The 14133-nt window shown below is 40.9% G+C and overlaps 1 protein-coding gene across 1 annotated transcript; it reads right to left on the bottom strand.

The window, feature by feature from the left end:
- Positions 1-742: 742 nt before the first annotated feature.
- Positions 743-11154, bottom strand: chst12a (carbohydrate (chondroitin 4) sulfotransferase 12a). Its single transcript, XM_073493657.1, has 5 exons — positions 11107-11154; positions 7453-8019; positions 5502-5654; positions 5131-5310; positions 743-4470 (listed from the first exon to the last, which is right to left on the bottom strand). Exons 2-5 carry the CDS (start codon positions 7819-7821, stop codon positions 3922-3924), a joined length of 1251 nt encoding a protein of 416 aa, XP_073349758.1. The 5' UTR covers positions 7822-8019; positions 11107-11154; the 3' UTR covers positions 743-3921.
- Positions 11155-14133: the final 2979 nt, after the last annotated feature.

Below are 14133 nucleotides of genomic sequence, written 5' to 3'. Positions count from 1 at the left end.
CTAAAGTTTAGATTTTCTGTGTCTTTGTAGCTTCACCATCACCCTGAGCTTTTTTTTCTCCTGTTTTCTTTGACTTCATCAGCTTTCTGATGAAAGTTGTTTGGTGTTTCAAATATGATACACGGTACCCATATAGTGTCATACATGTATTGTGAAGATTACATGTGTGTCAGGACAGCATGTTGACTTATCAGACACAAACATCCTGAGGCTTCCTAGTTTTTTTGCTAAAATTGGCAGGATTTCCTGTTAAGATTTTTGAGGCTTTTCCTTTCCAGCTGTCCTCATACAAGATTCTCAACACCCCCCCTCCACAATGCCTTCATATCAGTCCTCACCACACAAAGTATCTATTCTGCTTCATGGTTTTGAGACAATACCAAGATAACTCTTCACTGAAGGACATCTCATATTATGCTAATATGGCAGGGCAACATTTATTTCAAGCCAGTGTTATCTAATATGATTTGTATAATATCCTTGTATAGTACAATGCTGAGACAGAATGGATCGTTCTTTTATTCAGTAAGTGATTTGCACAAAAGCAGACTATTGGATTCTCCATCATGCCCACAACCTTTATTTCTCTTGTACAAAGACCAGATGATGAACAACACCATGACACTGATGAGACTGAATGATTACTTTGCATTTTCCCGATGTACAAGTGAAGGAACAAGATTGGCCGACTGAAAGGTCTCTCGTGACTTTCTTTTACAAACACATGAACCACAAAAATAGATTTTTTTTTTTTTGGTCTGTGACACGATTTAATGTTAGAAGTTGGCATGAGGTCAAAATGTAGGAGAAGGTTTGGCACTGCAGCTTCAACAAGCCGTTAAGCTGTTCAGAGCATAAATGTTATTGAAGTGTCCGCTGACTGTGGACAGAAATAATGAAAACTCTACGCTTTGGACAGAGTCATTAACACAGATTTTCCCTTTACAAAAGCAGCATGTGCTCATAGGTTTTTATTCTGCCAATAAATAAACCGTTTCCCTTTTGCCTTACAACATTATTCCATATTACCGTGTTGTTGTTTGCACTTTTGAAGAAAAAAGACAAAAAGGAAACTGCTCACATGGTTAAGATCAGGACAGTAACATGAGAAAATACAACAAAAGAACAAAACAAGAATAAAAAAGAGATGAAAATCTGACAAAACACTGGTGACAGGGAGTGTTCTCAGTTGTCTCTGCTTTCCTGTGTGTACATTTAGACATACATGGAAAATGCACCAAGTGATGATGACACACTTTTGGGAAAACCAACCACTGATGCTAAGTAAATTCATTCAGGAGTCAAAGTTTGATTAAAATAAAAAACATACAGTCAAATACTGTACACTTACAAAACAAACAAACCAAAAGGCAGCGGACAACATTGAGTCAATAGTGTGAACATCTTCGTGATTTGCAGAATAATGTGGCACCGAGCACGTCAATGACATCACGTACAAAACAAATCACACAGTAATCCTATCTGTTCAACGACACACAGTAATGCACTGCACACATGCACACTGACAAGAGTCCTCACAGCATCATGAATCAATACAAATCCCCATGAAGACAGTTATGCTGAAGGGCTCTGCTGTCTCCTTGTCCTTCCAAAGAATAATCACAAATGACAAACAAGGCCCAGTATATCAAATATACCTTGTTGTGGCTTCATACAGCTCTCACTGTATTTTGTTCCAAGTAAAAATTAAGTCCTTCTACAAAAATACGTTGTGGTTTCTTTTTTTTGCTGTGTAAACTTTTGCAACCAAAAGGCACTATCTTAATCGTCCCACTCTTCTCATATAAAACATTTAGCGGATCCTTGCCCAGAACACTGATTCTAACTTTGATCAAAACATTACTTGGAAACTCAAACATTGACAACAGCCTCTTCTTGAAACTTTACAGCTGTACTTAAAGGTCCAGTGTGTAGAATTTAGGGCCAGAAATGGAATATAATAATTATAATTATGTTTTTATTTCTGTATAATCACCTGAAAGTAGGAATCGTTGTGTTTTTGTTACTTTAGAATGAGACTTTTACATCTACAGAGGGAGTGTGTCCTCTTCCATGTAGTCTGCCACGTTTCTACGGCAGCCCAGAAAGGACAAAACAAACACTGTCTCCAGAGAGGGCCTTTCACATTTCTCACTTTTGGCGGCTACCACAGGGGGAGGTGAGACGAGGGTTGCTCAGTTAGTTGCAATCTGCACCCTCACCACTAGATGCCCCTAAATCCCTCACACTGGACCTTTAATATGCACGCATTGACCAAACACGTGGAGTAATGTATCTTAGCAACATACTGAAAAACACTCCTTCTGGCTTCTCGTAATGTGCTCAGCTCCTTGCTACAAAATACTACGTCCCTTGAAAATACTGCCCTTGTAAAATGTTCATTATATTGAGAGAGGGAGACATCAACACTGCTGCAGTCTCCAGGGTTACCTAAAGTAGTTCAGTGTGAATAACTGCAAACATGATCAAATGCTGATGATAAAACTCAAGCAAAAATAATACAGAATATGTTCCCTTTAGAAAAGCACACAGATGCTCGCCTCTGTACATCCAGCTCAGATGAAAACAAAAGAATGTTCAAACTCCAGTTTTCTGCCTCAAAGACAAGCCGAGACATGTCCAGATACTCAGTCTGCTGCTCACTGGAGCTGCTGCTGTGCTTCTACAGTATACGCTGAGGCGTCAGTCTGACATGTGGTATCATGCTGAATAACGCAAGCTGCTAAAATGTCTAAAATGTAAATGGACTTCTCCATGCTGAAATGTAACAGGTTTGAAGACGCAGTATGGTTTGTTGTTAATGTGGTGCAGTGTGTGTTTTGTAACATATGACTGTCTCCCTTTTGGGTGTGTTGATGAGGTATAAAATAATTCCTCCTGTTTCTGATGTTGATAGCTGTCATTAGTATGTGTTTAACATAAAAATCCCTTTAATGTTTAACATAAACATTGCACTTGCACTTAATGTGAAATAAATTAGATGACGATTGACACTTTAGTGCAACTACACCTTAAACTAATCTAGCAACACGTTGTTTTAACTAATCGCCCAAATTTCCAATGCATCTGTGTGAACCAAAACGGTTGTGTGGAGTACGGCTCCGTGACATCTCTACTGCGAGGTTTCAAACATCCTGCTACGAAGCCTGTGTAGTCACGACACAAATGTGGCTCCAGAAATGACAGACGGGGCGTGACATCAAACTCAGCGGGGAGTTTAGAGTGGAGGACTACACTGAATGTGAAGCATCTTAGGACACCCGCTGTTTGCAAAATCAACGGCTGAACTGTCTCCCTTGTGTGCTTCTTTTTACCTTAGATTTAAAAAGTCAAACAATAATGGGCATTAATCACCTGGCTTCATCTCATGAGTGTGCTTCCTTAGAGCAGTCCTTAAAGGTGCAATATGTAAGATTTACTCAATACTCAATAAACAAATATGGTGCAGGATATCACCAGAGTAACCTCTGACTGCCTCTGACTGTAACCGCCATTAACTATTTAGCTCAGTTAGCTGTGCAGCTAGCAGTTCAAACTTGGACCAGATGTGTATTAGTGTTTACGCTGCTAGCACAGGAGCTGTAAACCGTCACGGGCTGGCGCTAACTGGTTAGCATGCTAACTTCACTGCAACAAAATAAATGACATATTGTCAAAACTGTTATTTTCTTCACATTCTGTTGATGATTTTAGTTAATTTTTGAAAGTTTTTAACACATTTCTTACATATTGCCCCTTTATTAATGTGCACATTCAGTGTAGAATAAGAGTGGACGACACATCTGCAAAGTCCACAACAAATAGAGGTGTGACTGTTGTTGGAGTGTAGCGTTATTTCATGACATTAAAAAAACCGTGTGTACGTGTGCATGTGTGTGTGTGTGTGTGTGTGTGTCTGAGTCACTCATTGAGGATCGAGTCTGGTCTGTGGTACCCGAAGAGCCTGAAGTCAGGTTCGTACAGCTTGTAGAGTTCCCTCCTCGCCTCAACAGGCACTGTGCTGAACCAATCAGCCTCCCAGCTGCTGGCCGTGAGGTTCCTATGAGAGGTGGGAAACTCCACCACATTGTCCACCCGCAGCTGGCGTAGTAGGTGCTCGGCGTCCTCCTCCGCCGTCTCCAGATGGCCCACAAAGTCATACTGGATCTGGCATGGGTGGCAGAGCCGATACACTTGCCGCCAGTGCTCGTTAAAGGGCATCTCCTTCTCAGTCTGAGGGTCCAGGAGGTACTGGATGAATTGGGAGAAGGAGGGGTGGATACCCACATTGAACGCCTCATCCACCGAGGCAGGAGGCGTCGGCTGGTTGGCGTAGCGGCGCAGCATGACCTGTGCAAAGCGCCGGTAGAAGTCTTCGTTGGGCAGCTCGAATTTATTCCGGTAGGCGGAGATGAGGCGCACAAAGGGGTCCCTCACAAAAAGGAACTTGGTGTACTTCTTCAGCTTCACCTTCAAAAATCAATTAAAACTGTATTAACACATAACATGAAAGACGAAAGAGGACTCTAAAACTAAGAAATGTAATTTCAAGACGAGAAGTACACACTGACACAGCTGAAAACTGTGAGGGTGAGAACAGTCTGGAGCAGTTCCACCAAAAAAAGAAAATAAATGAATAAACTCATGTCCTTGTGTGGGAGGTACAGAATCACAGAGTGAATTAAAGCTAGCAGATGTAATAAGATGATACTGATATCATGGGATAACGCTAGCAGAGGCAGGTTAAAACCAAAATGCATCAGTGCTGAGGTGGCAATCACAGCGAGATGCTTTGCGAGATGTGTTGGCATCAAAAATGTTTGTATGTGTGTGTAACAGCTCAGTGAGCTCAGAGCTGCTGGGTCCAAGTTTGACACTGTGGTGGAGCTTTTATTTAGCTCGTATTGTGTCGCAAATTACACATCAAGCAAAAGCAGAGCATGTTCCAGGAGAGGAGCACATAAAATATAGTCACTCTCACAACAATTGACGAGCATAAAGCCTCACCGTGCAGCACATTTACCCACAAAACACAGCAATTACTACATTCAATTAATAAACAATGTATTCCATTTTTATATTTCCTTATCATCATCACCATATAGTGCACAACAGAGTATTTTAACTGACCTTCATGAGGTGCTTCGCAAACTTGCCGTAACGTTTCCAGAACTTGTTGAAGGTAAAGTGCATGCTGCTGTTGTGGACCAGGTCCCTGGGGATGGCCAGCGGGTCTCTCTGGGGAACACCGTCCCTCAGCAGGCTTTCACTGAGGACGATCATGATGCGCTTCCAGTTACTGCACGCCACCTGAGAGGAGGAGGGAGCACATGTAAAAGTTTGAAGTATATCCTGTGAAGGAGCCATGAAGGCGAATAAAGATGAAAGAAACAGGTGAAATCCTACAGTATGAAGGTCTATGAGAGCCGTATACATGTTAAACTTCTTCTAGAATAAATCAATGTTAGTAAAGCAGTAAAAACATGTAGATGTTTGCATACCTTGGGAACATAGCAGTAGATAATGCCATGCCTGTCATCCACAATAAGGTGATCCAGCTCCTTGTTGGGAATGTCATCAAATGAACGGTTTTTGCCAGGAAACACCACACTGTCATTTGCGCACATCTCCTGAAGTAACCTCCGCCGCTGCTCCTGATTACACACACAGACAAACACATTTTATCATTAGCAATTATAATGAGGAAAGAAATTTACATTCTTCCTACAGTGCACAAACAAATGTATACAAATAGACTAAAGGATGACTAATGAAAGGAGACATCAGGAATTCAAAAAGCCTTTTCTCTTCATGTAGCCTGCATATAAATAGATTAGTGTTGGTATTTAATCAATAGTTGCTGACTTTAAGGCCCACACAGGTGTTTCCACTTACTCTGGCTGATTAGACCGCTGCTCGTAATTAAATTGGATGGAGCTCTGCTGTTATTACATGAGGTCACCAATCTACTTGAACCAACAAGAATGAGAAAGCTGTAACTTCTCCAACACAAACAGGTGCAACTCAATTAATAAGTCAGGTCAGACAGATGTCGATCAAACGCAGTTATAACACTCACACACAGTCCAGAGGAGGAGCCGTATGATTTGCAATTTTAAAAAAAGTTCATCTACTTCTTCTCGTTTTTAAGACATTTGGCCTTTGAGAACTCATGTGAGCTTCTGTAAGAAATCATGTTGATATTTCTAAAAATAAGATACTGAAATGTAAGTATCATATTGGCACTAATACAGAAGTCCTCCCACAGTCTTTTTATGGCGGACGTTTTAGTTTCTATAGCAGGAAAAGCAAAAGTGGAACTAATGACATTAACAATGTTCTATTTCCGTGCCCTGTTACACCAGTGAGTCAGAATGCAGCTGGGTGCTGGCATGAATGAAATGCAGCCATTATGAATGGTATTATTTATACATGTGCTTTATCTGCTATTAGGGCCGGGCAATTAAACTAATTTTATTTTCAATCACGATTTTGGCTAACAACAGTAATGAAAACAAACTAATCCAGAAAAAATTATTATTGTGCAGCATTCCTTTCACAAAGACGCTTTCATTTTATTGTGTTATAAATTCAGTGCTTTATACAACCGTTGTGTGCTTTTACCATTCTCTAAAAGAACAAGCTGACTGTCAGCCAGGCTGTGGTGCGTTAAGTTCAGGTCACTGTGTGAGTCGACATTTGTGAAAACCCAGTCAAGGCAGCTGCCTCTTGGATTTTGATGTGCGTCTAAATGTGCTGTTATGTACCAGTGCTTGGAGCAGCTAAAAAGGAGGAGAAAGACACATTTCAGCAATCCTTCCTCACATTATGTATATCAAATATAGATGACATTATTATACACATCATATATCAAATAAATGTATTATATATTATGTCATTATTATAATAGATTAAGACATTTCATTATAATAAGACATGTTTTAGTTCAATTTTATTCAAAGTTCTAGAAAATCCGTTGGTAAAATGACCATTTTTGATAAAGTTTAATAAATGTGTGATGTTTCCAAAGTCAATGAGTAATCGTTTTAAATAAAGGCTGACAAAGTGGCCTCTGGGCCAAATTCAGCACATATTAAGGTTCCAATTGGCCGGCCAGATGGTGGAAAATGAAAATAAAAATGAAAATAAAAATAATAAAAAACATATATCTACATTGATTTAGGCCATTCAATTTTCTGTGAGGTAAAAATGCTATTTAGAAATGCAGGATCCCTAATTATTATGAATTATTTTCATAATAACGTCAATACAATAGGTGGTTACTTTTGGCCCGTGACTCACCATTAAGTTTTAGTTTTGGCCCCCCCATGTTTTAAATAATCATATATTGCCATAATTGCACAGCCCTACCTGCTGTAACATGTCAAAAGGTTTTTTGAGTCAATTAAACATTTATAAGTAGAGAAACCAATTATATCCTCAGGTTCTAACCTGTCTCTCACGGAGCTCTGCTGCCACTGGAGTCAGGTGAATCTTCCACTCCCGCCGCGGTATATACCGCTCTTCTGCCTTCTCTGATTGGTTACTTGTGTCAGCAGGAACAGGGTCTGTGGGTTCACCAGTTCCCGGCTCTAGAAACTGGTTAACGAAGGCATCGATGTCGGACAGGAAGGACGGGGTTCGGGAGGTTTGAGGCCGCGGCTGGGCGGGAGCTGGGTGAGGGATTTTGGGGCCCGGCGAGACTGGGGTGTGCAAATACAGATGTGATGCTCCGACGTCATCCCAGTAGATGATGATCAGGAGGATCATGAAGGCCGAGCCCAGGACGACGAAGACGCGGAACATCCTGGATGTTCCCATGGTGACTGTTGCTTGCTACAGGGTCACCATGGCAACAGAGTCAGGGTCCAGGAGCTCTCTCTCAGCATGGCGATAGATAGATGGCAGCTATAGCGGAGCCTGTGGTAGGATGGAGCTTATCATGATGTTGGTGCACTGCAGGGGTCTAACTGGCCATCCATGGATTAACTCTCACCTCTGCTCCATACCTGCAGCTCCCTGCGGACAGAGAGAAAATCACTGTTATATATTCTGTCTTTCTTAGAGTTTAATAACCACCTCCTTTTCCAAAGTCAGATTATGTGCTTGCCTCACCGCTGGCGAGCATATCGAACAAGAATGACACACAGATGAGCTCACAACCCAGCAGCCAGGTTAAATGTTCATATAATAATACACAAGGCAGTGTTCTCTAAGCACCTTGGTAGAGCACCAGGCAGGCAGAGTTCAAGGCACAAAGTAAAAACAAAGGATGATCTTTCCCCTGCGAATGAGAGCGAGGTATTCTGGCTCCTCTTAATAAAAACTGGAGCAAAGTGGGAAAGTCTGACGGTTTATTGGCTGCACATTTTTGACAAGGCATGAACTGACTTTCTCCTTCACCTCTCTGAGTTGACTTTACTCCCACTCCCGGCAGTAAAATCACAAGTGGTTGTCAAATGTCTGCCTGCCAGGGGCTCTGCATACCATACAGTGCTAACTTCTTCATTGCACAAGCATCCCGCTGTACCCACAGCAGGCTTCCTATGGATTATGGTACAGCATCGGCACACTGTAATACTGAGCACCTCTGAAGTAATAAAAGCCCCTATGTTAGCAACATTTGACCGAGCGCCAATAGCAAATATTTTACGCACCAAACCAAGATATGTTCTGTATGTGCAAAAACACACTGAAGCTTACTGTGCTCATGCAATGCTCGAAATAGCCCATTGCTTTATAGAAGCAGACAGATACACAGTGTCTGTTCTACCTTAAACTTCATGTGTCTTAATTCCACTGGTCTCCGAATGTCTATCTTCTTATTTGAAAGTGAGTTAAAAGTCACAGGGCGTCACTTTTCCATTCCGACACTCTTCTAAATTTGGAGCTCACTCGTGCAACAGTCCTCATATTATTTCCTCTTTCCTGAAGCTGAGAGGGGACCATTGACATGGAAAATCATCATTCCCCTCTCCAGAGGCAGCAGACTGCACTCCTGTTCCCCTCTGCACACCAACAAATTTACTGCTGCCCTGTGTCCTCCATGAGTTATTTGAGTCTTTCCATTGTATAATACTTCATACTCCTACTCCATTACAAACAACTCAGAGGAAAAAGTTGCACGCTTCACTCCATTTATTGTGACTGTGGCTCTTTCTAGTACTTAGCAAATAAAGATTTTGAATAGAAAACACTGGATCGTGCAATAAATTATCTTCTATGTGCTCCACGTCAAATATAACAATAGTAAAATACTGTTTACACATGAATGTGCACAACAATACCTAACAGAATTACAGCTACAGCTAACAATTATCTCATCATGGATCCATCTGCTGAATACTTTCTCTATTAATGAATCATTTGGTTAAAGGGGCACTGTGTAGTTTTGGGGAAGAAATTTAAATCAGAAGAGAAAGATCTTCATTACTGATTTTTTTTATGCCTAAACAAACTGAATAAACAAACTGACCTTAAAGGACAACACAGTTTCATACTGTTTTACTTTGTTTATATGTGGCGGACCCTGCCACCTTTCTAGCTTCAAACAGTGTTCTGGGGACCTTATTGAACAGCTTGTTTATTCAGTTATAGAAAAAATACATATTTTTGAGTTTGTATTATTACCTCATTAATATTGTAAATATTTAAATTCTGAGTTTGAATTTTTTACTACTTACTACATAGTGCCCCTTTAATTAAATATTAGTAGAAAAACCCAATTAAACTTTATTAAATGCCTTGTTTGTCTGACAAATGTTTCAAAATCTAAAAATATTGAGTATTAAATATGGTAAGATCAAGAAAAGGATGCTATTTCCACACTTGACACACTCAAACTTTTGGATTTGTGTGGTTCAGGAGTAGAAATTCATACTCAGAATTTTAATGTTAAAATATTAATGAGGTAATAATACAAACACAGAAATATTTACTTTTTCCATAACTGAATAAACAAGCTGTTCTCAGAGGAAAATAAGGAACACTGTTTGAAGCTAGAAAGGTGGCAGGGTCCGCCAAATATAAACAGTAAGAGATTGTGTTGTCCTTTGAGGTCTTTGTTTATTCAGTCATGAAAACTAAGAAAGTTTGTTTATTTGGTTTGTTTACGTATTAAAAAAAAATCTTTCCTAACTGACTAAAAGTTCATCCCAGACACTTCATCGTGCACCTTTAAAAAAACGCCTGAAACACTCGACTCAAATGCAAACGTATCGCCTGTTGATCAACTCTCAGCACATAACACAATCTAACAGTAACACTCACAGGGGCCATGTTCCTGCACCATTCACACATGAGGTATATATCTTGTTAATAACAGTGACACACTTGTAATGGAGTACTATTACAGTAGATTAAGGTAATTGTACTTTTTACTGAGGCTGGCAGCCTGAATCTGAACAGCTGCCTCCTCCACCATCACACGGGACAGCAGCTGAAGCATTAAATCAACATTGAGAGATATTGAGGGGGAACACCCCTTTAAATTTGACTTAAATATTTGAGCAGGTAAGTTCGTAGCGCCTGTGCTGACTCTGAAGTCACGTTACAGCCTGTTAATGATCATCTGTTGGTGTTTAGTTGCCTCCCGACTGCTCGGCTCTTGTAATGTTAGTCAGCACCTCGGTGCCGGTGTCACAGCAGCTGTGTCAACAACACATGAAGCCGTACAAAGCAGCCAGCGACTGGGGGGGACCACACCGTCCTGTCCGCAGCAGCCGCCAGCGGATGCCAGACCGGACACAATGTCGCCTTTGACGGGGGAGCAGCGCCGCGGGGACGGGCTGTTCCTCTCGCCGGGAGGGGTAGAGGAGGGGGTTCGGGGCATGTGGCTCGGTCCGTCCAAAGAGCCGCGTGGTCTCCGTGAGTCAAATGAACGTGGAGACAATGCAGGAGGAGAGAGGAGCGAGCCTGAGCACAGCCTGTGGGCTTTATCAACATATATATGGGTGTCTAGGAGTCAAAGTAGAGCTCAGCACCGGAGCACATTCACACGCGAGAAAATGTTCCTGCCACTAACAAAATGAAGTCTCGTGTTACTTTACAGCTTTCTTTGTTAATAAGAAGAAAGACGAGTAAAAAGAAAAAACAACACCTTCTCACCTCTTTTCGTGCCCGCCAGCTCCCAGCGCCGCGTCAGCTGCCCGTGATGAGAGGAGCCCCCTTTTTTTCTTCTTGGAGACGGGAGCGAGAGCACGCCAAGCACCGCGAGACTTCTCGTGGATGAGGTTTCTGCAGAGCGTGAGCTCATGAAGGGGGGAAAAATTCACTTTTCTGGGTCAGCTCCAGCAAAACATGTCTCTACTCCGGGATGATTTATGTAGACAGTCTCTCCTCCTCCTCCTCCTCCTCCACCTCATCCCTCCCACAGCAGGGGCCGCGCGCTGAAAATAACCGGCAGTACCTGCTAAAAAACAAATGTTGTCTTCACTCAAGAAATTAGAGCAAAGGAGGGAGGATCAGGAGATGTGGCTGTGGGGGATCTGTGTCTATTTCTGTAGCCTCGGGCTGATGCGCTTAAAATCCTGTTATTTGTGAACTTTTCATCCTGTGACATCAAACGTAGCAAGGAGCCCTGACACACACACACACGCACACACACACACACACACACACACACACACACACAAACCATCATCTGCTTTCCATCAGCATCACACATTTCACCCCCCACTCCTGACTTTTTTCTCTCAGCACTGAGTTCTCATGATTTTGCTTAAAATAACTTTGTGTGTGTGTGTTCAAAGTAGTATGACTGCCAGAGTTCACACACACACACTATTAATACAAAATTCTCAAGAAAGGGAAATGAAGATAAGATTGAGCCTGTTCAGAACATCAATTCCAACCACTGAGACACGTGGATGATGAACATGTTGAAGCAGGCTTGTCCTGATGATATTACGTCATCTATAGAGTCATATTACATTTCATCATGTTTATTACTTTCATGTATTTTATTACTTTTTGATGATGATCACACAGAAGTACTGCACATTGCTGCGCGTCTCTCGCAGCAGATGAGGAGATTATCTAGCACCCTTATGAAAGCGGTTACTCTAAATCCCCCTCTGGCCGGCCCATATTTGTCAAATTCAACCTTCTGGTGTCCTCTGAAAAACATTGCCTAAACACTGATTTATGAGCTGGTGAAATCAGCAGTGTCCAGAGCACGTGCAGGTTTTACTGAGTTAGAGATAATATTGCTGAGAAAACATAGAAAATGTCATTTTACATGCTTTTTAAAACCACTGAGCTATGAATGAGGATATTTGGCAGACGGTTAGCCTGTTGAAATACAGTGTTTGCAATAAACAGCTTCAGTTTAAAGGCAAAGACATGAGCTTTAAAGCTGGAATTCACAATGTAATAAAATTGAATAACAGGCTTTTAAAACCAGCTGACACCAGCCAACAACTCAAACCAGAGTTAATGTAGAAAGAACATGCTTTCTGACAAACCTTTTATGGTCCGTTACACAGAATCGTATCCTTCAGACTTTTTCCAAACCTTCTTATGTTCTTTCTGGTGAAATGCTGATTTATTTCCTCGTCAAGGCTGCTGAAATTACTCACATGAAACAATCTGAGAAGAGAAAATCACTTTTTGACTACAAATTCATAACTATTCAGCCCTCTAACTAATTTGGTAAACATTACACAGAAGGCTGTATTAATAACCCCAGGGCCTCTGGGCACTGAAGTTTATTACCCCACCTTAATTATTTTGAGCATTCAGTCAAGCTGGCATGTCAGATGCACCAGACCATGACTCCTCTGTTCTTCATAGATCTGTTTTTCTTTGCCTTCTAGTTGTTATTTCTGTGGAGCCTGATGTTTTAAAAAGGAGGCATACTTTTTTCTTTACTTTGTCTCCCATTCGCTGACAGTCCTGTCATGCTCAGTGGCCCCAGATTGCCCCAGACTTACTGGTTTCTACTGGTACTTTTTTAGATTTAGGTACAAACAAGGGAGAACACTTGGAAATTTGAAAGGAAAGACAAAATAAGTTACCCTTGAAGTATTTTGTAAATACTGGGTACCTATGAAGTAAAGTACTGGTTAACAGAGCCAAACAGTTGACAACAGTAACATCCTGCGTTACCATATTATGATATAATGTATTTCTCTGTTACTATTACTATTACTTATGCTTTTTGCCTTTTCTTATGGTAGTTGTGATAATCATTTTTACAGCTGTAAGTTGCAGGTAAGCTACACCCAAAGTACTGTGTGAGTACAGGGTAACCAAGGGAGAGCAGTGGAGACTTACATAGACTTCAAGAATAACTATAATATCTATTCAAGAAAAATATAGAAATCTTCTCGCTGATGGTCTTGTTTGCTTGTTAGAGGCATCAGTATTAAACTGAGACTGTTTCATAGCCAGTTCAACTTTCATTGCATTTAAAAGAATGAAAATAATGTTCCTTACTGGCATATCATACAGCATTGATCCACCTTCATTATTTAAATGTGAGATTGATAATATCATAATTAACTAATGGTACTGCAGGATGTCATTGTTGTCAGCTGTTTGGCTGATAACCAGTACTGTACAAAATGCTTTTTTGTACTACTACCCTGTACTTACACAGTACTTTCAGGGGTGCGGGCTGGATTATTAAGTATTCACTGCTCTCATTGTGTTACCCTGTACTTACACAGTGCTTTGGTTGTAGCCTGCTGGCCAAAGGCATTTACAACTGTAAAAATGATCGTCACCGTACTAACATAAGAAAATACAAAAAGCATTTGTCCTTATTGTACTACTACATAGTAACAGAGAAATACGTTAACAGCTCACAAATGATGGTCATTCGACTGGTGATGAGGGGTCAAAAGGAGACATTTATCTATTTTAGGAGACCAAAGGTTTAGGTTCAGATCCTCTGGTTTACCTGTGTTTGTCTTTATATAAAAAAAGAAGAAGAAAAAAAAAGTGATTCGACCTTTAAAGCTGAGTTGGCGTTTATGTAAAGATGTGGTGTAAATTTGCAAAGTGTTCTCAGTTCAGTTCTATTTATTCTGTTCAAATAGGAATGATTCATCTTCTTACGTGACATTTTGGGAGAAGTGGTGCATAACCAATGAGCAGAGAAACAAGATATGCTTTGATTTGGGTTCAGTC

The sequence above is a fragment of the Pagrus major genome, chromosome 23, assembly GCF_040436345.1.
Source record: "Pagrus major chromosome 23, Pma_NU_1.0".
NCBI classification, from domain to species: domain Eukaryota; kingdom Metazoa; phylum Chordata; class Actinopteri; order Spariformes; family Sparidae; genus Pagrus; species Pagrus major.
The sequence above is the reverse complement of the archived record's forward strand: the minus strand, read 5'-3'. Positions and strand labels throughout refer to the sequence as shown.

Coding starts and splice junctions, on each gene's coding strand:
- chst12a (XM_073493657.1), bottom strand. CDS start 7,821: ATGGGAACATCCAGGATGTTCCGCGTCTTCGTCGTCCTGGGCTCGGCC. Junction 5,655..7,452: donor CAGAGCTCCGTGAGAGACAG/GTTAGAACCTGA, acceptor GTGTGTAATCAG/GAGCAGCGGCGGAGGTTACT. Junction 4,471..5,130: donor TTGCGAAGCACCTCATGAAG/GTCAGTTAAAAT, acceptor TGATTTTTGAAG/GTGAAGCTGAAGAAGTACAC.